Source organism: Schistocerca gregaria, chromosome 5 (assembly GCF_023897955.1).
Source record: "Schistocerca gregaria isolate iqSchGreg1 chromosome 5, iqSchGreg1.2, whole genome shotgun sequence".
NCBI classification, from domain to species: domain Eukaryota; kingdom Metazoa; phylum Arthropoda; class Insecta; order Orthoptera; family Acrididae; genus Schistocerca; species Schistocerca gregaria.
In genome coordinates this window covers 471,173,008-471,197,366 of record NC_064924.1, presented here as the reverse complement: position 1 = coordinate 471,197,366, position 24,359 = coordinate 471,173,008, and the positions used below count along the sequence as shown (strand labels likewise).

The 24,359-nt window shown below is 38.8% G+C and overlaps 1 protein-coding gene across 1 annotated transcript in view; it reads right to left on the bottom strand.

Annotated features, from left to right (window-relative positions):
• Window positions 1-24,359, bottom strand: part of LOC126272096 (fatty acid synthase-like) — a 332,645-nt gene that overhangs the window by 263,468 nt on the left and 44,818 nt on the right. The window contains exon 7 of the mRNA XM_049974674.1: window positions 2,465-2,695. Coding sequence (XP_049830631.1) covers window positions 2,465-2,695 — 231 coding nt within the window. The remainder of the gene's footprint in view (window positions 1-2,464; window positions 2,696-24,359) is intronic.

Below are 24,359 nucleotides of genomic sequence, written 5' to 3'. Positions count from 1 at the left end.
CACTTATCATTTAGCTACAAAATAGCAGGTCAGCAACTGGAAGCAGTTAATTACATAATTTATCTGGGTGTATGCACTACGAGTGATTTAAAATGGAATGATCATATAAAGTTGATCATCGGTAAAGCAGATGCCAGACTGAAATTCATTGGAAGAATCCTAAGGAAATGCAATCCGAAAACAAAGGAAGTAGGTTACACTACACTTGTTCGCCCACTGCTTGAATCCTGCTCAGCAGTGTGGGATCCGTACCAGATAGGGTTGATAGAAGAGATAGAGAAGATCCAACAGAGAGCAGCACGCTTCGTTACACGATCATTTAGTAATCGCGAAAGCATTACAGAGATGATAGATAAACTCCAGTGGAAGACTCTGCACGAGAGATGCTCAGTAGCTCGGTATGGGCTTTTGTTAAAGTTTCGAGAACATACCTTCACCGAAGAGTCAAGCAGTATATTGCTCCCTCTTACGTATATCTCGCGAAGAGACCATAAGCATAAAATGAGAGAGATTAGAGCCCACACAGAAGCATACCGACAATCCTTCTTTCCATGAACAATACGAGACTGGAATAGAAAGGAGAACCGATAGAGGTACTCAGGGTACCCTCCGCCACACACCGTCAGGTGGCTTGCAGAGTATGGATGTAGATGTAGATTATGAACAATGCTCTAAATTAGCTAACATCATACTTACACAACAGAAAACAAAGGGTAACTACCTGTATCACTTCAATGCAGTGAATAATTATTCTAAATGGAGTACATTATCACAAGGTGTGCCTCATGGCTCCATTTTGGGGCCATTTCTGTTCCTATTCTACATAAATAACTTACCCATACACATAAATTCCCCATTAGTTCTGTCTGCAGATGATATTTCTGTTTTAATACAAGATGATGATGCAGAAAAAATTCGGAGGTCCATGGTAAGCATACTGGATACTTTAGAAAACTGATTCCAGCTAAATCTGAACATTGAAAAACCCCTTACGGTACATTTCAAAACCAAATATTCAGAATGTGTGGAATTTAAAATACAACATAACAATCAACCTATGAAAGAAGTTAACGTGGTCAAATTCCTGGGACTAAGTGTGAACAAGAATAGACATATTGACTTCCTATCAAATAAACTAACCAGTTTTGCATTAGCAATGCAAATAAGAGCAAATTCCACTGACTTGAGTAAACAAAAAAGCTTATCATAGTTATTTTGAATCTTTTATTAGACATGGGTAATTTTCAGGAAGTTCAAGTAGTGTATCTCGAATACTGAAACTGCAAAAGAAAATTGTCCAATATATGTTTACTGCATAGCACAGTCTTGCCACCCATTATTTCAGAAACTACAAACCCTAATTATTCCATCCATATGCAGTTATGAAATTATAATCGTCCTACACAGCAGACAAAAATTATGCGAGGAGAATCATTTTAACCATATATATAAAACAAAAAATAAAAATAAACCCACACATCAGTTGAAATTATATACATGGATTCTGCAGTATATGGGGATGACAATATTCAACAAGTTAATGCCCAAAAACATATTTAATTTGAAGGTTTAAAAAAAGAAGAAGAAGAAGAAGAAGAGGCTACAGCAGATACTGTGGGAGAAATGCTACTATTCAATAGGAGAATTCACATGGGATGAAATAATAATTTGAGCAAGGGGTAATTAAGTGTTACATTTTATTTTATGTACATATAACAAAATTACATTATCATTATGATATTGTTTGTCAGCTGCTTTTTTGTTTACAGTGAAATTTTACTGTTTATTTTACAATTTGATGTGTCTCCTGTACCTGAATCAAACGATTCAGTTTAGGGATTTTATGAGACAAATAAACCACAATTCACAATGTCAACTGTTTTGATGGACTGGAATTTGATCCCAGATTTTCTGCTTACCATAAGAGGTTGCCTTAAGCACTTTTGCTATCTGAGCACACCTCCAGGACCAATCCAAACTTCCATATGTCATGTAGTCACAACTCTTATACTCGCACGTAATTTGATTCATGCACAGGGAGCCAAATATTACATTATCATTTCATCCCATTGAAGCATGGAGGCATTGTTGATAGTTACAATGTCCATGATTATACAGTGTCTGTAATCACCAGTGACAGTATCTGTTGTCTCAGACATCCATACATGTGTGAAGGATACTTTACTGTGACGACAATGATAAACACAGATATTGTAACCATATGTCTCATTATGTTTGAGCTGAAAATATATTTTGAGACTATACAACAGAATTCAATTATGGATGGTACTGTTGCCTGTTTTTACAGATGGGTGTCACCTGTGACTTCTTTCAGTCACTGAGCCCAGGTTTCTGTTCAGATGATCAGCAGTATGTTGTAGTTATAAGGGAGGCAAACTCAGCTGCAAATTCATATAGCATCTGACAGAGATTCCATAATGGTATTAAGAACAGAGAAACTCACCTGTAATTTGCCATTTGTAAGAGCAGGAACACCAGATATGGGCTTATTGTAATGGAGATTTGGAGGAATACATTTTGTTTTCATTGCTATAACAAGTTTTACAATTGAACAAAGTGATGAAGATGCTTCAGTGTGTCCCATGTTTGACTTCACAGACCCCAGAAGTAGGGGAGTCTTTCTATCTTTAAGGAGAACTTCATCCACTGCATTGAGCTCCTCTCGATCATTTCCCTGAAAAAAAAAAAGAAAAAAAAAGTTTAAAATATAACATAAAATAAAAATTCTTCATTATTCTAATTGAGAAGCAAGTGGGCATAAAGATAGTAAAGCAATTAATTTCAGTAAACTGGTGATAGCCCCTGGTTTCCATTTTATATGCAATGCTGTTTCCAAACATAGTAGTATGGGAAAGAGAAACAACATAACAGGTCTTCCATCCACTGTCAATAAAGAAAGATGGTAATCATATTTTTTTTCATATTTATGCCACAATATTATAACAGTGCTATGAAAAAAGTTAATGTCAGTATTATTAAATGAGAATGGAAATTCACTATAATGAATCTTACTCACAGAAACAAAAAATGTTTCCTCACAGATATGACTCAACTTCAAAAAGTAAGTTACACAAAGTAACTTCAATGGAATCCTTCACTGCACTTGAAAGTTATGCAGATACATGACACTGTTTTTCAGCATAGTTACCATATCTCTGTACACAATGATCAGACGTTTCTACCAACTGTTCAATGTAGAAGTTCGCTCATTGGTGACAGAGTCATTCAAGAACCTCTACGTCAATGTCCTTGTCACTGGAAAAACTCTCCCCATGCCCCTCCCACATCCTTCTCCCCCCTCCCCCTTCCCCCTTCCCTACCCCCCCCCCCCCCCCCCCAACCCTAGATGTTCTTTCAGCTTGCCCAAAGGATTACATGGATACTGTCATCTGTGGACAACGGTGACAGCCCTCCTTCCCTATCAATTCCATCCATGTCTGTGCGGCTTTAATCAAATTGTTGGCACCACATCACTTCTGCTGGATGCGACATTGAATTTGGAACACATACCGCAGGTATTTCATGGTGAAACAGTGTGCACTTTAGATCTTTTGCTCACAAACATTGCATTGTCTTGCATATTTCAACTTTCAAGTACATTTTAAGCTGCCACATAGTTTCATTCCCACATTGTGATTCACCTGTTATCTACAAAAAAAGATGATAGAAAGTCCTTCAAAAACGCTGTTCAGTCAACAGTGTGCATAATCTACACCAATGTTCTCTAACAAAACAACTGAGAGATGGATTTATTCTGTCATATTCCTTGATATGTTGAAAGTACAGGAGCTATTTCAATGGGTATTGGTCTTTTCATTTTATGTCATGACACATTATATACATATCCTAAGTATAATTTTCAGACAGATCATTAAGGATTTACTTTTGGAGTAGTGATTGCACAAATAATGATTATGTGTGTGATCCTGTAGCATCCAAAACAAGCAATTTTTTATTTATATTTCCTAATTACAATATACAATGTGTTTGTTTAAACTGGAATGACCAAATATTTCAAAAAATGTGCATTTTATGAAAAAATGTTCCAGGTGAAAAGTTAATATTTTCAAAGAAGATACCATCTGTCAGAGCTAAAACTGGCAAATCACCCCTATCCCTTCCCTCCCCAAACTGGGTCAACTTCTTATTTTGCAAGCCTACCCCCCCCCCCCCCCCCCCCACCACCACCATCACCACCAAACTCATACACACAATTTTATAGCAGATTCAGATTCAACACCAAAAAATACCTAGGCTTTACTTGAAACACCTTTCTCCATTCATCATAGATGGCAGTGTAATTGACAAATTTCAGTTTCGCCATTTTTGCCATTAAGAATTGACTCTTTACCCTTTACATTTCATTTGCAATGAAACTGCCAACTTTTTTGTTCTAAACAACTAATATTTTTGTTAAAAATTTAATTTAGATTTGCAAATTTGATTTTTCAGTAAAACTTTTGAAAATAAACATTTAAAGTGTGACAGACAGCACAGATAAAAGTCCTCTTTGAAAACATTAACTTATCATCTGGAAACATTTTCTATACAAGATGTGAACGGCTCATCTGCTGCCATCACAGAATCACTTGGAAGATGGAATGGTGTGCCGTGGTCTTCAACAATGAAAGCAGATACTGCCTGCACTCAAGTGATGGCTGTCTGCATATATGATCAATTTTCCCTATTGAACAATTTACAATGTGGAGATTAATTACCATATGAATACCACACTTGGTAGCATTAATGCCAAGGACATGGGGAAGAGAAATGATGCAGAATCAATTCAATTGAAACACTTTTACTGTGCTGCTGTGGTACATCCCCACCCCCCACCCCCCACCCCCCACCCACCATGAACCATGGACCTTCCCATTGGTGGGGAAGATAGCCATACTGTAGGTGCGACCACAATGGAGGGGTATCTGTTGAGAGGCCAGACAAATATGTGGTTCCTGAAGAGGAGCAGCAGAGCCATTTCAGTAGTTGCAGGGGCAACAGTCTGGATGATTGACTGATCTGGCCTTGTAACACTAACCAAAATGGCCTTGATGTTCTGGTACTGCGAACGGCTGAAAGCAAGGGGAAACTACAGCTGTAATTTTTCCCGAGGGCATGCAGCTTTACTGTATGATTAAATGCTGATTACCGTATGATTAAATGATGATGGCGTCCTCTTGGGTAAAATATTCTGGAGGAAAAATAGTCCCCCATTCGGATCTCTCGGCGGGGACTACTCAAGAGGACGTCGTTATCAGGAGAAAGGAAACTGGCGATCTATGGATCGGAGCATGGAATGTCAGAGCCCTTAATTGGGCAGGTAGGTTAGAAAATTTAAAAAGGGAAATGGATAGGTTAAAGTTAGATATAATGGGAATTAGTGAAATTCGGTGACAGGAGGAACAACACTTTTGGTCAGGTGAATACAGGGTTATAAATACAAAATCAATGCAGCAGTAGGTTTAATAATGAATAAAAAAATAGGAGTGCGGGCAAACTACTAAAAACAGTATAGTGAACGCATCATTGTGGCCAAGATAGATACAAAGCCCATGCCTACCACAGTAGTACAAGTTTATATTCCAACTAGCTCTGCAGATGATGAAGAAATTGATAAATGTATGATGAGATAAAAGAAAGTATTCAGGTAGTGAAGGGGGATGAAAATTTAATAGTCATGGGTGACTGGAATTCAAGAATAGGAAAAGGAAGAGAAGGAAACATAGTAGGTGAATATGGCTTGGGGCTAAGAAATGAAAGAGGAAGCCGCCTGGTAGAATTTTGCGCATAGCCTAACTTAATCATAGCTTACACTTGGTTTAAGAATCATGAAAGAAGGTTGTATACATGGAAGAACCCTGGAGTTACTAGTAGGTATCAGATAGATTATATAATGGTAAGACAGAGACTTAGGAACCAGGTTTTAAATTGTAAGACATTTCCAGGGGCAGATGTGGACTCTGACCACAATCTATCAGTTATGAACTGTAGATTAAAACTGAAGAAACTGCAAAAAGGTGGGAATTTAAGGAGATGGGACCTGGATATACTGAAAGACCCAGAGGTTATACAGAGTTTCAGGGAGAGCATAAGGGAACAACTGACAGGAATGGTGGAAAGAAATACAGTAGAAGAAGAATGGGTAGCTTTGCAGGATGAAATAGTGAAGGCAGCAGAGGATCAAATAGGTAAAAAGACAAGGGCTAGTAGAAACCCTTGGGTAACAGAAGAAATATTGAATTTAATTGATGAAAGGAGAAAATATAAAAATGCAGTAAATGAAGCAGGCAAAAAGGAATATAAATGTCTCAAAAATGAGATTGACAGGAAGTGCAAAATGGCTAAGTAGGAATGGCTAGAGGGCAAATGTAATGATGTAGAGGCTTATCTCACTAGGGGTAAAATAGATACTGCCTACAGGAAAATTAAAGAGACCTTTCGAGAAAGGAGAATCACTTTCATGAATATCAAGAGCTTTGATGCAAACCCAGTTCTAAGCAAAGAAGGGGAAGCAGAAAGGTGGATGGAGTATATAGAGGGTCTATACAAGGGTGATGTACTTAAGAACAACAATATGGGAATGGAAGAGGATGTAGATGAAGATGAAATGGGAGATATGATATTGCATGAAGCGTTTGACAGAGCAGTGAAAGACCTGAGTCGAAACAAGGCCCCCGGAGTAGACAACATTCCATTAGAACTACTGACACCCTTTTGGAGAGCCAGTCCTGACAAAACTCTACCATCTGGTGAGCAAGATATATGAGACCGGCGAAATACCCTCAGACTTCAAGAAGAATATAATAATCCCAATCCCAAAGAAAGCAGGTGTTGACAGATGTGAAAATTACCGAACTATCAGTTTAATAAGACACAGCTGCAAAATACTAATGCGAATTCTTTACAGACGAATGGAAAAACTGATGGAAGCTGACCTCAAGGGAAGATCAATTTGGATTCCGTAGAAATGTAGGAACACGTGAGGCAATACTGACCCTACGACTTAACTTAGAAGAAAGATTAAGGAAAGGCAAACCAACATTTCTGGCATTTGTAGACTTAGAGAAAGCTTTTGACAATGTTGACTGGAATACTCTCTTTCAAATTCTGAAGGCAGCAGGAGTAAAATATAGGGAGCGAAAGGCTATTTACAATTTGTACATAAACCAGATGGCAGTTATTAGAGTTGAGGGACATGAAAGGGAAGCAGTGGTTGGGAAGGGAGTGAGACAGGGTTGTAGCCTATCCCCGATGTTATTCAATCTGTACATTGAGCAAGCAATAAAGGAAACAAAAAAAAAGTTCGGAGTAGGTATTAAAATCCATGGAGAAGAAACAAAAACTTTGAGGTTCGCAGATGACATTGTAATTCTGTCAGAGACAGCAAAGGACTTGGAAGAGCAGTTGAATGGAATGGACAGTGTCTTGAAAGGAGGATATAAGATGAACATCAACAAAAGCAAAATGAGGATAATGGAATGTAGTCGAATTAAGTCGGTTGATGCTGAGGGAATTAGATTAGGAAATGAGACCCTTAAAGTAGTAAAGGAGTTTTGCTATATGGGGAGCAAAATAACTGATGATGGTCGAAGTAGAGAGGATATGAAATGTAGACTGGCAATGGCATGGAAAGTGTTACTGAAGAAGAAAAATTTGTTAATATCAAGTATAGATTTAAATGTCAGGAAATCGTTTCTGAAAGTATTTGTATGGATTGTAGCCTTGTATGGAAGTGAAAAATGGATGATAAATAGCTTAGACAAGAAGAGAATAGAAGCTTTTGAAATGTGGTGCTACAGAAGAACGCTGAAGATTAGATGGGTAGATCACATAACTAATGAGGAGGTATTGAATAGAATTGGGGAGAAGAGGAGCTTGTGGCACAACTTGACTAGAAGAAGGGATCGGTTGGTAGGGCATGTTCTGGGACATGGAGGGATCACCAATTTAGTATTGGAGGGCAGTGTGGAGGGTAAAAATCATAGAGGGAGACCAAGAGATAAATACACTAAACAGATTCAGAAGGATGTAGGCTGCAGTAGGTACTGGGAGATGAAGAAGTTTGCACAGGATAGAGTAGCATGGAGAGCTGCATCAAACCAGTCTCAGGACTGAAGACCACAACAACAACATGGTACGTCACATTACTGCTACAAAATGGGTTCAATATGGCGCCAGAAGACTCCAGAGGATTCTGAAAGTGCAGGATTGCATTATGCACAGCAGAACAAAGCATGTTCATAGGTATGCAGGCTACCTCTTTTGGTATGCAGGGCTTCAGATGAGCACATGTGTGAATGTTCCCTTGTAAACCCTGCCCAAGAGATAGCCACACAGCCAGAAATGACAGGGAGTGACATCAGGTGATCATGCCAGCCAAACATTTGAAAATGATCAACTGATAATTCGATCGTTTCCAAGTGTGTTTCAGAGAGGTAGGTGGACTCCATGAGCAATGCGCGGTGGGGCCATATCTTGCAGGAAAACTGTTGACTTCATTGTGTCTCACCCCTTTAGGGTTGGTATGACATGCTGGCAAAGTATGTCGCCTTAACGCTAGCCAGTTACACTGCATATCTTTGGTCCTTGAGTGCCAACCTGTTCAAAAAAAGAATGGGCCAATGATGAACATATCTGTGAAGCCACATCATAAGGGGACACGTTCTCCATACAGAGGAACTTCATTCACAGTGACTGGATGTGAAGACCCCACAGTCAGCAATTATATGTGCTCAATGCAGCCACCAGAGAAAAATGACCTTTGTCTGCCCATAGGATGTTCCAGCGCCAGCCCTCATCAACTTCAGTCCTTGTGAGAAGGTGGAGAGTGCACTGTGGTGCATGCTGCTGTATGATATGGATCTTGTACGGATACCATTTGAGAATGGTTTAAAGCACCTTCCATACAGTGGACCACTGGATACTGGATGTTCAACTGTCATGACACAGCACACACACTGCCTGACAATTGGGGATTATGCGCAGTATTGTCTGCCATAGAAACACTGATTTAATTAACTACCTATGATGCAACCAGTCATCGGCCTATTCCCGGAGTGATGCCCATTTCTCCAGTTGATTTGAACTTCTTCATCATGCTATGCACAGCAGGTGGAGAAAGAAAGCCCTTCCATAATCCTTGGAGCCATTGATATTCTCCAAGTGCAGCTGCAGCATAATTGTGGTTTTGATAATAGAGCTTCACCAGTAATACCCAAGCTCCTGTCAACACGTCAACAAATGCACTGTGACTGGTCAGGTGTGTGAGACTAAGAATCACGATGACTCATCATGGTATCTACTGGCCATAGAGGTGATGTGACACATGGAAATCATGCACCCCATACTCTGGACATTAATGCTACCAAGTTTGGTACTCGCATGCTAATTAGTTTCTCTGTTATAACATGTTAAATAGGGAAAGTTTAATTATAACCATGCAGTAGACCTGGCAAGTGCTGTCCCATAGGGGGCATTCATCAACGATACAGTTATGGTCTGGGGTGCAATAAGCTACAACTCTTGTTCACCTTTGATGTTTCTGGAGGGCATGCTAACCAGCACTCATTAAATGTAGAATATTGCTAGACCCACTCTTCTGTCATACTTGCAACATGATGGTGATGTGTTGTTCCAACAGGATAATGTTCACCCACACACTGCCTGTAAAAATCAATGTGTTCTACAAAATGTGCAGCAACTTCCCTGTCCATCATGATTTCCAGTCTTGTCTCCAATAGATCACGTGTAGAACATGATGGAATGAGAAGTGACTTGTGTGACTCGTCAACCAACAACTCTTACAGGACTACGTGAACAGGTCTAGTAGACATGGAATAATGTATCCCAGGACAGTGTTCACCATTAACTGGGTGCCAGAGACAGTATGTGCATTGTTACCCGTGGAGGCTACACCACATACTAATATGGGTCTTCCAGCATGGGTCAATACCTGATACCTCAGATCCGCCTGTGCTACTGATGTGCAAATGTAACCATTTCATGTACTTCACATGCACTATTTACAACAATAAATCTTGAGTGAATTGGAAACCTCTAAAAGGGTGTACTAATTGTTTTCTGGCAATGTACATACATGCTAACTTGCTTCATGAAACTGTACAGCTCTTGAAAACATAGTAAGCTGGAAGATCTATATCCTAGAAAATAATTCTCATTTAAAATTTTAGCAGTTTTTCATCTATTTATGCATTAACTTCATATAAATCTTTCTGTGTACATTTTCCAAGAGCCAGACTCAGTGTCAATAACTGTAAACATGCTTCAGGGATTTGTTTCCTCATCCACTACATTACTCAAGATAAATCACTGCACACTGCCTTCCCACGAAACCTCTGGTTAAGTGAGTCATATAGTTAAGCCCATCACTTTTTTTTTAGCTTTTGTTTAACTTCCGAGTGTTTCTGACTATTTGAAAAGTCTTTTTTGAAGTAAGTGAGACCCAATTTTGTTGACTATCTTCACAACAGTTTTCATAGTTTCCTTCAAATTTAAAAAATTTTCACACTCAGACTGCTGGTGTAAAATACTGTGATACACTAAAAACTATGGAAAACTTTCATCTCCTTGACACTGAGTAAGAAAACCATTTTTAGAACCTCTTAAGGTGGAGCTCCATCTCTGGTAACATTACAAGCTTGTGGACAAGTGTTATTTAGATAGGATAGACTGGAATACTCTCTCTCTCTCTCTCTCTCTCTCTCTCTCTCTCTCTTTCAAATTCTGAAGGTGGCAGGGGTAAAACACAGGGAGTGAAAGGCTATTTACAATTTGTACAGAAACCAGATGGCATTTATAAGAGTCAAGGGACATGAAAGGGAAGCAGTGATTGGGAAGGGAGTGAGACAGCGTTGTAGTCTGTCCCCGATGTTATTCAATCTGTATATTGAGCAAGCAGTCAAGGAAACAAAAGAAAAATTCGAGTAGGTATTAAAATCCAAGGAGAAGAAATAAAAACTTTGAGGTTCACCGATGACATCGTAATTCTCTCAGAGACAGCAAAGGAATTGGAAGAGCAGTTGAACGGAATGGACAGTGTCTTGAAAGGAGGATATAAGATGAACATTAACAAAAGCAAAACGAGGATAATGGAATGTAGTCAAATTAAATCGGGTGATGCTGAGGGAATTAGATTAGGAAATGAGACACTTAAAGTAGTAAAGGAGTTTTGCTATTTAGGAAGTAAAATAACTGATGATGGTCGAAGTAGAGAGGATATAAAATGTAGACTGGCAATGGCGAGGAAAGCGTTTCTGAAGAAGAGAAATTTGTTAACATCGAATATAGATTTAAGTGTCAGGAAGTCATTTCTGAAAATATTTGTTTGGAGTGTAGCCATGTATGGAAGTGAAACATGGACGATAACTAGTTTGGACAAGAAGAGAATAGAAGCTTTCGAAATGTGGTGCTACAGAAGAATACTGAAGATAAGGTGGATAGATCACGTAACTAATGAGGAGGTATTGAATAGGATTGGGGAGAAGAGAAGTTTGTGGCACAACTTGACTAGAAGAAGGGATCGGTTGGTAGGACATGTTTTGAGGCATCAAGGGATCACAAATTTAGCATTGGAGGGCAGCGTGGAGGGTAAAAATCGTAGAGGGAGACCGAGAGATGAGTACACTAAGCAAATTCAGAAGGATGTAGGTTGCAGTAGGTACTGGGAGATGAAGAAGCTTGCACAGGATAGAGTAGCATGGAGAGCTGCATCAAACCAGTCTCAGGACTGAAGACCACAACAACAACAACAACAAGTTGCATTACAGCAAAAAGTATATCTTCCCCTCTTGTATGCGCTATCAAAGACATTACTTTCTGAAGTTATTCTTTGACCATACTGCTTTTTTAAAAAACCATCCTTACAAAAACTGGCAGCAGTACAGAGTCAGTTACATCACTGGGCTCACCTAATTGCATTGAAAAATAATGACACTCATCCAAGCCTGTTTCCAAATGAGAAAAAACATCATTAGACATTGTTTCAACTCTTCTTGTGATCATTCTCAATGAAAGTTGAAAAGATTCAATGGCAGCTACTATTTCAGGCCTGTTTACGAAATTCTGAAACAACTCATCAGTTATGTCTCAAAATGCTTCATTTATGAATTCACCACCTGCAAAGGGATTCCTCCTCTTCAAAAAATACATTCAAAACACAGTCAGAAGGAAGTGTAGCAGCAACAATTTTCTCTACTGGTTTTGTGAACAAATGTTGCTAAAAGCTTAACTTATTTTTAATTTTATTCATTTTTTTCTTTTTTCATTTCAAAGTATAGAGGAAACTTGGCATGAAAATATCTCTCAACGTTTGTCTTTTTCATAAGTGTAATAATAGCCATTAGTAGTAAAAAAAATGCATGTGCCAATCCTTTCTGTTACGAAAAATTTATGCTCCCATTCAGAATGAAAATGATAAATTTTACCTTTCTTCAATACGTTACTAATTAAGATACTGATGCATGAAGTCATTGCACTACATATCATTTTCTTGATGGAAGATCTCATTTGAAGATCTTAATTATAAAATGGCCCTGATGGCCAAACACAAATTTTGAGATAACATTCAACTTTGGCATGGTGAACTGTGATGATGTTCTTGCAAAGTCTGCCAACATGTATGTGTACTCAATGCTGACGGCTCACACAAACTATCTACAGCATTCTGCCTGCATCCATTCTATGCACATTACACCAGAGAAGTTGGTAGTGCATCATAACGACATCAAACTCACAGAATTTTCCTGACACATATCAAACTATTAATGTGTGAAGATAAATGAAATAATGCATCAACAAGTAGTGTGCAGGTGGCAGTTGATCGAAATAATGTGACAAATGTGTTTAGAAGTTCAAGGTAGATCTCAGTATCACTTCTCTGAACCTGTTAGCAATCAACACAAACTTGAGTTTAACGGTTCAAAAAGATTTCGGGCTTGCAGCTGGTCATCGTAAACTTCACTGCACAGTATTTTGGCTGAACAACTGCCAGGAATCTTCAGGTGAGCCGAATGAGGACTGACAAAGATGTTCTCTACTCTGTCTTATATAGTACGCAGATAGTACTGCCGTACATGCGTTGCAGTCGCGGAGACAGAAGGGCCACATCGCCCAGCGACAGCGCACTCGCTGGTGGAACTACAATACTCGGCTGCCGTCAGTATTGTTGCTGGCTGCAGCTTTCAAAGTTTTCTGGCATGTTTGTCTTGAGAAAATTTTGGAGATGACAGGATTCCAAGTATTATTCAGTTGGTAACCACTGTCACAGTTTATTAGATTTCCTGCAATGCGTATTTCAACGGATTCTTTGATAATGGAGTCCCAAAAAGTTGTTGCTGTAGCCAAAATCAAAGTTTTCTCATACTCCATTGAATGTCCATTAGAAATACAATATTCCACAACTGCAGACTTACTGGGTTGCAGTATGCAAGTGCAACGTTGATGTTCTGTACAACACTCTTCCACTTACATGTTGTCTGTCCTATATAGGCCATACCACATTGACACAGTATTTTGTAAAAATACCACATTGACATGGTATTTGGTAAAAATACTGTGTGGAAGAGCATTGTACAGAACATCAATGTTGCATTCGCCTACTGCAACCCAGTATAAGTCTGCAGTTGCGGAACATTGTATTTCTAACGGACATTCAATGAAGTATGACAAAACTTTGATTTTGGCCACAGTAACAACTTTTTGGGACTCCATTATCAAAGAATCCACTGAAATATGCAATGTGGGAAATCTAATGAACCATGACAAAGGTTACCAATTGAATAACACATGGAATCCCATCACCTCCCCTTAATTTGCTCGAGACTAAGACACAAGAAAACTTCAATAGCTGCAGCCAGTGACAATACAGACGGCAGCTGAGTATTGCAGTTCCACCAGCGAGGGCACTGTCGCTGGGTAGTGTGGCCCTTCTATCTCCACAACTGCAATGCATGCGCAGCAGCACTATCAGCGCACTATATAAGACGGAGCGAAGAATGTCTTCGTCAGTCCTTGTTTGGCTCACCTGAAGATGGTTGGCAGTTGTCCAGACAAAATATCATGTAATGAAGTTTATGACAACTGGCTCCAAGCCCAAAATCTTTTTGTACAGTTGATTTGCCGGGAAAATTTCAAATTTTATATTGAGTTTAACCAGCACACATATTCAACACTATGAAAAACACATCATTTTTTTCAACGATTTTTCTTTTGCACTCTCAGTATTCATGTGATCTACCAAATAAGCATTCTACCAGTAGATAGCAACTGATGTGTGGCACCCCTGCTGTACACCACAGCATCATCAGAAAACAACCACAGACTGCTGCTCATTTTATCCATCATATCATTTGTATACACAGAGAATAAGATTGATCCTGTTACACTTCTCTGGGACACACCAGACAATATCCTTGTCTACCATGAACTCTCACTTTTGAAAACAATATACGTGGTTTTATTACTTACAAAGTGATTGAATCACTCACATATCTTGGAGCCTAATCCATAATCTCAAACCCTTGTTAACTGTCTGCAATGGGGCACCAAGTCAAACATTTTCCAGAAATCTAAAGTATGGAATCTGGCTGCTGGCCTTCATCCACAGCTAGCTCTTTATTCGCACGAAGTAATGGCCGCTATCGACAGGGGATCTCAAGTTGATTCCGTATTTCTAGATTTCCGGAAAGCTTTTGACACCGTTCCTCACAAGCGACTTCTAATCAAGTTGGGGTATCGTCTCAGTTGTGCGACTGGATTCGTGATTTCCTGTCAGGAAGGTCGCAGTTCGTAGTAATAGACGGCAAATCATCGAGTAAAACTGAAGTGATATCAGGTGTTCCCCAGGGAAGCGTCCTGGGACCTCTACTGTTCCTGATCTATATAAATGACCTGGGTGACAATCTGAGCAGTTCTCTTAGACTGTTCACAGATGATGCTGTAATTTACCGTCTAGTAAGGTCATCCGAAGACCAGTATCAGCTGCAAAGCGATTTAGAAAAGATTGCTGTATGGTGTGTCAGGTGGCAGTTGACGCTAAATAACGAAAAGTGTGAGATGATCCACATGAGTTCCAAAAGAACTCCGTTGGAATTCGATTACTCGATAAATAGTACAATTCTCAAGGCTGTCAATTCAACTAAGTACCTGGGTGTTAAAATTACGAACAACTTCAGTTGGAAGGACCACATAGATAATATTGTCAGGAAGGCGAGCCAAAGGTTGCGTTTCATTGGAAGGACACTTAGCAGATGCAACAAGTCCACTAAAGAGACAACTTACACTACACTCGTTCGTCCTCTGTTAGAATATTGCTGCGCGGTGTGGGATCCTTACCAGGTGGGATTGACGGAGGACATCGAAAGGGTGCAAAAAAGGGCAGCTCGTTTTGTATTATCGCGTTATAGGGGAGAGAGTGTGGTAGATATGATACACGAGTTGGGATGGAAGTCATTACAGCAAAGACGTTTTTCATCGCGGCAAGATCTTTTCGCGAAATTTCAGTCACTAACTTTCTCTTCCGAATGCGAAAATATTTTGTTGAACCCAACATACATAGGTAGGAATGATCATCAAAATAAAATAAGAGAAATCAGAGCTCGAGTAGAAAGGTTTAGGTGTTCGTTTTTCCCGCGCGCTGTTAGGGAGTGGATAGTAAAGAAATAGTATTATTGTCGTTCGATGAACCCTCTGCCAAGCACTTAAATGTGAATTGCAGAGTAGTCATGTAGATGTAGATGTGAGGAAAGGGCAAGCTGAGTTTTGCATAAGCAATGCTTTCTAAATCCATGATGATCTGTGAGCAGAAGGTTTTCTGTCTCAAGGAAATTTATTATATTTGAACTCAGAATGTGTACTAGAATTCTGCAGCAAACCAATGTTAAGATTACTGGTCTGTAATTTTGTGGATCTGTCCCTTCATGAACTTTTTTCCACGGGTATGGGATTTTGCACTGGGTGAGAGATGCAAAATAGAGGAAAACTAAGTAAGAGGCCATTGATGTAAGGTACTGTCTGTTAAATCGAACTTGGATTCCATCCAGATCTGGCAACTTACTTGTTTTCAACACTTTCAGTTGTTATTCAGTGCCAGGAATGCCTGTTACTATGTTCTCCACGTGGGAACCTATGTGACAGTGAAATAATGGTATGTTTGTATGAGTCTACTATAGGAATTATTTCTTAAGCACAAAATTTAATACTTCAGCTTTCCTTTTGCTATCTTCTGTTACCACACCAGACTGGTTAGTGAGTGACTGGGCAGAAGCCTTCAACCTGCACAACAATTTTACATAGCACCAGAATTTTCTTGAGTTCTCAGCAAGATCTTTTACAAAAGCATGACACTGGAAGTTTTTGTACGCTTCGCATATTAGTCTTTTTGCAGATGTATGACTTTCTACTAACTTTTGCCTCTCATGATTTGAGCATTCTGTTTTGAACCAAGAATGCAATTCCTTAGCATTTTCTGAACAAAGCCCCAGAAACAAGGATAGCAGGAGAGAATTGGTCACTGTCAGATTAGTGCTGTTGACCCAGAGAAAGTCCAGCCTGAATTTGATGCTACAGATGGCACACAGCAGACAACACTTGATTTCTTTCCCTATTGCTCACCATTCCATATTGGCTGCCTTCAGTGGTGCATAGGATTCATCAGTCTGAATGTTCCACAGGAAACACACAACCTTTCGACTAGCAAGTCAATGGGCACAAATTTGTCATTAAAGATACAGTTTTCACTATTGTTAAGAGCATTATCTGAATTCTAGTTATATTCAAACAGCTGCAAATTAGTATCTCAAATAATTAAAGAAACAGCCAATACTTTCATTTCAAAATCTTATTTTAAAAACTTCATGATGATAAAAAATTCCACTTTTTTACACTGGAAAGATATGTAAAATGTACCATACATGAAAATTTTTTTCGTATCTTGTGTCGTCAGTTTTATACAAGTATTTATTTTACAGTTCAGTGAAACTGACAATTAATAGTGATGAATTATAAAGCTCTTACTAAACTTATGAATATTGTCCCAAAATATTATCCCCTGTATAAATATCTGACTAATGAGAGACACTTCTAAATGCAGAGCAGGCTAAAACACAACTTTTTTATCATTTTTCTAGTGCACTCTCTCTTTTCCTTAAGAGTTTTACCTATTGTGACTAGGTCTGGTAATACCAGAAACTTTATGCCATGATTTGGCAGTTGTGTTATTTTAATTATGAGAGTGTGTAAAATAGCAGAATGGAACAATGTATTCGTGATTTATTGATACCATGTCAACAGTACATTACGGTAGGAACATTAGTCATCATGTAAATTCATTGTGGTCAGTTATCCATTTTATATATCAATGTATCTGTACAAAATAAACCCTCTGTGGGAAAGATTGCTGATTTCCATTTCAAGTTCAATATACATTATTTGTTACTGGTTGCCACCATAATCTGAATGTAAACAGACACAAACATTTTGATTTCTTGATTTTTCGGCAGAAACCCCATCTGAACAGTCCTTGCAAATCCCGAGGGTGTTGACTGACTACCAGGTCATCTTTAGCCGGTAGGTGTCCCCTGGACGCAGGTATGGAGGGACATGTCAGCACAGTGCTCTCTCGGCCATTGCCAGTTTTCATGAATGGAACCACTCCTCTTCTGTCAAGTAGCTCCTCAATTGGCCTCACAAGGGCTGAGTGGACCCAACTTGCCAACAGCACTTGGCAGATCCCGACAGTCACCTATCAAAATGCTATCCACGCCCAACAGTGCTTAACTTTGGTGACCTGACAGGAATTGGTGTTACCACTGTGGCAAGTTCAGGCAGAGAACCAATACTTATATTTAACATAATATTGTAAAAACACGCTAGTAACTTCTAAATCAGCAGACTTTAAAATTAATTAATGTTTTCATGTAATGAACTGTTTGCTCGATTGGATCTGAGTATTTGTGGGAGATAATGCTTATAAAAATGTTACTCTACATGTAAATTCAAATCAGAAGTAAGCTTAATTCATCACTAAACTCTTCAGATTTGTGAAACTTTAATTTTAAATCATAAGAAGCAGGTAATCAACGATGTATGTACATAATTTTCATTCTTGTTAGTTAGCATAAGGCACATGACTAAAACCATGGCAGAAAAGAGTTGGATCAGTGTTAGCGCACTTCTGGTTTAGTTCTGTCATGTCAGTTATGTATGTGTTACACCACAGTCTGAGTGGTGTAACAAATGGTTACAATCTAACAATGGTGTGCCATTTACATTTATTTGTGATTAGTGTGCCAAAAAAAGTGTCCTGATAATGCAAACTGCATTGCAGGCACTACTATTTAGAGGAGAAATTATTTTATTTTGTAGCCCTGAGTCACACCTCCCACATGATGCATTGCAAAACATTAAATATTGAAATGCCTGGTGCATTTCAAGTGGGTGCTTTTATTATGATCAGAACTGACAGAAATTATAAGGGAGTAATTCATCAGCATTGTTTGAGTGTAAATCTTGTCAATTTTGTCTGTGTGCATTGCCATTTTAATAGTTTGCATTTTGCATTTCTGAGGTGCAGACAAGAAACAATGTTGATTTCCAAGACAAGTTTATAAAACTAAGTAGAAATGACACACAGACTGGCCAGTGTATCAGACTAATACATGTTAATTTGCCACATAGATTCTATCAAACTGCATGATTATGAATTATCATCTCAGTTAAGCAAATGGAATCATGATTTCCTGCCAGAAAGGTCACAGATCATAGACAGAAAATCTTCTAGTGAAACCAAAGTGATATCTCAGGTTCCCCAAGGAAGTGTTATAGGCCCTGTGCCATTCTTAATCTTTATTAATGGTTCAGGATAGAATATGAGCCCTCTTAGATTATTTGAACATTAATTTACAGCTAAATGGCATGAAGTGGTCAATAAATGATACACAAAATTGAAAATTATGCGAATGAATACATTGCAAGGAAACAGATGTAGTTTCTGTGGGGGGAAAAAGTAAGAACTATGATAATGTTACCTATCATAGAGCTTGAATTCATGAAAACACCACAAATATTTAAAAATTTAAAATTTGGCAACTATACATTAACTTCAACTTAGGTAACTTTCCAAAAGATCTAAAGTGAGCAAAAGTTATACCTCTCTTAAAAATAAGTAACAACAATATCATGGAAAGATAGACAGCTACCCACCATGCAGAGGACATGATGAATCACAGGTAGGCACAATAAAAAGACTGCTGTACATTTCAGCTTTCAGCCAAAAGGCCTTCTTCCGATGTAGAAAATACACATACACATTTACACAAGCACAACTCACATAGAAGTCAGAGACAATGGTCATGTTTGTCTGAGGCAAGCTTATGTGAACATGTGTGTGTTATATGCTTTCAAATAAGGCCTTTGGTCAAATGCTTAAAAGTGTAGCAGTCTTTTATTTGTGGCTTGCTCAAAGTCTCCTCTACATGGCAAGTATCAGTCTATCCTTTACATAATATTGTTGTTGTTCCGTCATAGACTATCCATGTTTATAGATAATGCGGAAGACAAAGAAAATTATAAGCTTCTTTCTCTGTTGCCACCACTCTAAAAAATATATACTGAAGTGCCAAAGAAACTGGTGTAGGCATGCGTATTCAAATACAGAGATATGTAAATGGGCAGAACATGGCACTGTGGTCAGAAATGCTTACATAAGATAACAAGTGTCTAGCACAGTTGTGAGATCAGTTACTGCTGCTACAAAGGCTGATTATTGAGATTTAAGTTAGTTTGAATGTGGTGTTATATTCAGCACGCAAGCAATGGAACACAAAATCTCTGAGGTAGGGATGAAGTGAAGATTTTCCCATATGACTATTTCATGAGTGTACCATGAATGTCAGGAATCTGGTAAAACATCAAATCTCCAACATTTCTGCAGCTGGAAAAAGATCCTGCAAGAACAGGACCAACGGACTGAAGAGGATTGTTCAGTGCTACAGCAGTGCAACCCTGCAGATGCAGATTTCAATTCTGGGCCATCAACAAGTGTCAGTGTGTGAAACATTCAACAAAACATCATCAGTATGGGCTTTTGGAGCCAAAGGCCAGCTCATGTACCCCTGATGACTGCATGACACTAAGCCTTATACCTCACCTGGACCTGTCAACACTGACATTAGACTGTTGATGGCTGGAAACATGTTGCCTGGGCAGACGAGTGTCATTTCAAATTGTATCGAGAGGATGGACATGTACGGGTATGGAAACAATCCTTGGCCCTGTTTGTCAGCAGGGGAGTGTTCAAGCTGGTGGAGACTCTGTTGTAATGGTGTGGGGCATGTGCAGTTGGTGTGATATGGGACCCCTGATACATCTAGATATGCCCCCTACACTGTGGGACACAGTGTACAGTATTTTCTTTTAAGTGGTTTTTTTTTTTTTTTTTTTTTTTCACGTTTAATTGCTTCAAATATTGTTGCTAGACGTCCCTACTAGATATCACTATCACAACTGCACTGAATCCGTGGCTTTCCCTGACTATATGTCACAGAAATAACATGCGCATGTCTTCTGTACTGTGTGCCTGAGCATTTGGTTGTTTTGTTTTGAGTTTCCTGTCGAGATTCTATTTGGTATGGTATACACTAAGGATCAAATCTTGTGTTGAAATATGCATAAACTGAATTGTATGTGAAATGTCAGCTTGAATTCATACGAAAATTTCATAGTGTTCATGTTCCCAATGATTCAGTGATATGCAGATTAGTGAAGAAATTTCAAGAGACTGGATCTTTGTTACATAATTGAAGACCTAGAGGACCTAGTGTTTTAACCAAAAATAAATCAGACAAGATAGGGGAGGCCTTGGAAAGAAGTCTGGGAGTATCTCTGCACCATTTGGGACTTCAACATGTGCTCATAGAATTGTGCACAAACTGAAACTGAAACCATACAAAATAATGGTAGTACATTAACTGAGGAACTCAGATTCTGTTGCTTGACATCATTGTTGCAACTGGCTGTTACAGTCTGTGCACAATGGGGAAGTTAATTCTGAGATACTTTTTTTTCTGATGAAGCATGGCTCCATTAGTTAGAGTACATAAATTCTCAGAGCAACCGACATTGGATTTCCAAAAATCCTTATGAAAAATATCAACAACCTCTGCATCATGTGAAAACAGGAGTTTGGTGTGCAATTACTGCAAGACGAATTATTGCCCCATTTTTTCCACTAAACAATAGCACCAATCTTTTTCCACGAAACAATGCATTCTGAGAAGTATGTGAACAATATACTGCCTCCTTTTTTACAAGAACTAACACCTAACAAAACGATATATGGTTATTTCATGCAGGACAATGCATGACTACACATCGCCAATGCTTCTATGAAAGCAGTATGAAGTGTTTTTGATGATAAGATGATTGGCTGGCCTCCTCCTTTTCCAGAACTAACTTTTTTTACTAAAATGACATGGTCCAGTATGAGTATGCCCCAAAAGGTACCAATGTCAAGAAGGAGTACTACCAAGAGATTCTGCAGTGACTTCATGAAGCAGTGAGATGCACATGGCCATACTCATAGGCAGCGAGCAGGTGTCACCTCCACCATGATAACACACCTGCTCATTGCTCTCAATTAATTCAGAGTTTTTTGCCTGAACACAACATGGCTGTATTTTGTCAACCTCCCTGTTCCCCTGATCTAGCACTGCGTGGCTTCTGGCTTTTGCCTAAACAGAAACAGACTCTGAAGGACACTAGATTTCAGAATGACATTATACAGAATTCAACAGAGCATCTGCATGCCACACCAAAAGAGGCTTTCCAGTGATTCTTCTAGTGTTGGCAGCAGTGTTGGTAGTTGTGTGCAGACTACTAATGGGGTAATGCTTTGAAGATAACTAGTGTCAGATAATTGTATGTGAATAAAGACTGATGTTGTACATAGAAGTGGGGTACTTTTTGAACAGCCCTCATGTACAAGGTCTGCTCAAAATATTCCAAAATTCTTTCCACAAAATATTTTTTACCTTTTACTTCTTGTGAATGGTCTTCTCCAAATAATCTCCTCTACAATTGATACACTGACCCCAAAGCTGTTTCTGCTTTTGAAAGGAGTCTTGGGATGCATCTTGGTGGATTGTATGAAGCACTGCCTGTGACTTTTCTTTTGCTGAATTTTCTTTTATCTTATCTCTCACTGCAAATCTTTATACTGTCAATGGGGTTTTCAACTTCCGGAAAAAAAGGAAAACAGTCTGCAGGGGGCAGGTCTGGAGGAGCTTTTCCAGTCCACTGTGAAGACTGAACCTTGGTTTCAACCAGCGTCTCATCACGAGTTATAACTCTCTTATGGAACATCTTGTTCTCATTCGCGCAATCCAGAAACACTTCATATGTTGAAAAGTGAAGGTCTTTCTCGTCTTGGCTCATGAACTGTGGGATGAACTTGGTGACAACAGTGTGCGTTCCAAGATGCTGTGTCAGGATTTCATGACACGATCCAACTGAAATGTTACATTCTTCTGCAATCTCTCAGACAGTCAGCTTCCAACTGACACACTCAATTTCATTGATATTCCTGACATGGCCCTCACCGTGAGACGCCACAGGGTGTCCTGAATGAGGATCATCTTTAACCTCCGTCTGATCATTTTAAACCATGTGAACCATTCGTAACACTGAGTATGGCTTAGTCACTCATCACTGTAGGCTTCCTGCATCATTTGATTTGGTGTGTCTCTGTAAAGGTTTTCTTGAGTTACTCACACAATGTAATGCATGCATGTTGCTCCTCTTACTCTGCAATCTCAAAATCTACAAACTCTGTGATACAACGTTCTACTCAATACAGTACTGAATAATAACTAACGGACATACAACAATGAAACTTTTGACAATTACACATAAAACACAGGTGTGTGCAGGGATGCTGACCACACTTTGTCCCAACACATCATTGGTGCAAAATTATGAACATTCCAGAATTTTTTGAAGAGACCTCATATACATCTTTGTATATTTCCATAATAATCAACATAGTTGGAGTTGGTCTGTCAGGCAGTGATGGAGTACATCTGTCTGTCATGGTTGCTTTATGGAGTTATAACATGTAGTCTGTAAATTGAAAATGTTGTAAAGCTCCATGTGTGTTTCCTGGTGTTGAAACACATGATGTAATGAAAATAATCTGTACATACTATTATTTCAATGTACATACCTTCAAGCAACCATCCAGCTATGTCTCACAGGGTAAAGAATCTACCATCTAAATGAGCAGCCAAACAACAATTACAATGACCACAAAGATATGCAGAAATAACAAACTATGTTTATTCTACCTGCACTTGCTCATACTAGTATGCATTTATTATGCAAATGGATGCAAAGTCACTAGTTTGGAAAAATTGCTAATTGCTTTAATATTATGATTATTGTAGTTAGCAAGGCTAGAGGTGGGTAAGAACTTGGGCCAGTAATTACCAATCTCGAGTGCGACAGATGCTTTTTAATTTGACACTTCACAGAAACGTTCATAGAATGTGCACTTTTTTTAAAAAATTGCATCAGCCAGAAATGGAAACCATGGGCCCTCTTTTGCAAGTGAGCATTGTATCACAGAGCTGTGCAGCCCATCCAAAACTCATTTTAATTTTAATGACTAACTCAGAGAACTTCAACATATATCTTCTCAAAAATGCTTGAGAGCTTTGGGCAATTGATATGTGAGTTCTGCACTTCACATACTATAAAAATAAATAAAATTACATTAGTTTGATTATACTGTGTGGTCTGCTTGCCCACTTCACTCACTTCCTCTCCTCTTTCCATAAAACTGTCTTCAGTTTTCTTTCTTTTATTATTGTAAATGCAAAAAACACGTTGATTTTGGCATGGTGTTATCTGTTGTAGGAATTACTGAGACATATGGAAGCAAAGATCCATGTCTGTAGCTAAGCACTCATTGTATCTGATTGCTAAGCAGAGGATCCAGGTTCAATTCCTGGTACTCCCAGTAATTTTTCCTTGATGGGTGGAATGTAACAGGATGCACTCACCCTTATGACACTAAGCGAGGACATTCTTGAATAATAAGCGGCAGACCCAAGGTATGCAAAAGTGATAACAGCTTGGAGAGTGGTATACTGTCCACATGCCCCTTCATACAACATTCAAATGGTGCCATAAGGCAGAGGATCACACAGCACACAACACACAGCAGTATTATATACTTCTCTGTGACTGACTGAGGAATTACAGTTATGTGGAAGTGAAGACTATTTTGTTGGGTGAGAACCAGTTTGAAGAAGAGCTGGTAAAGG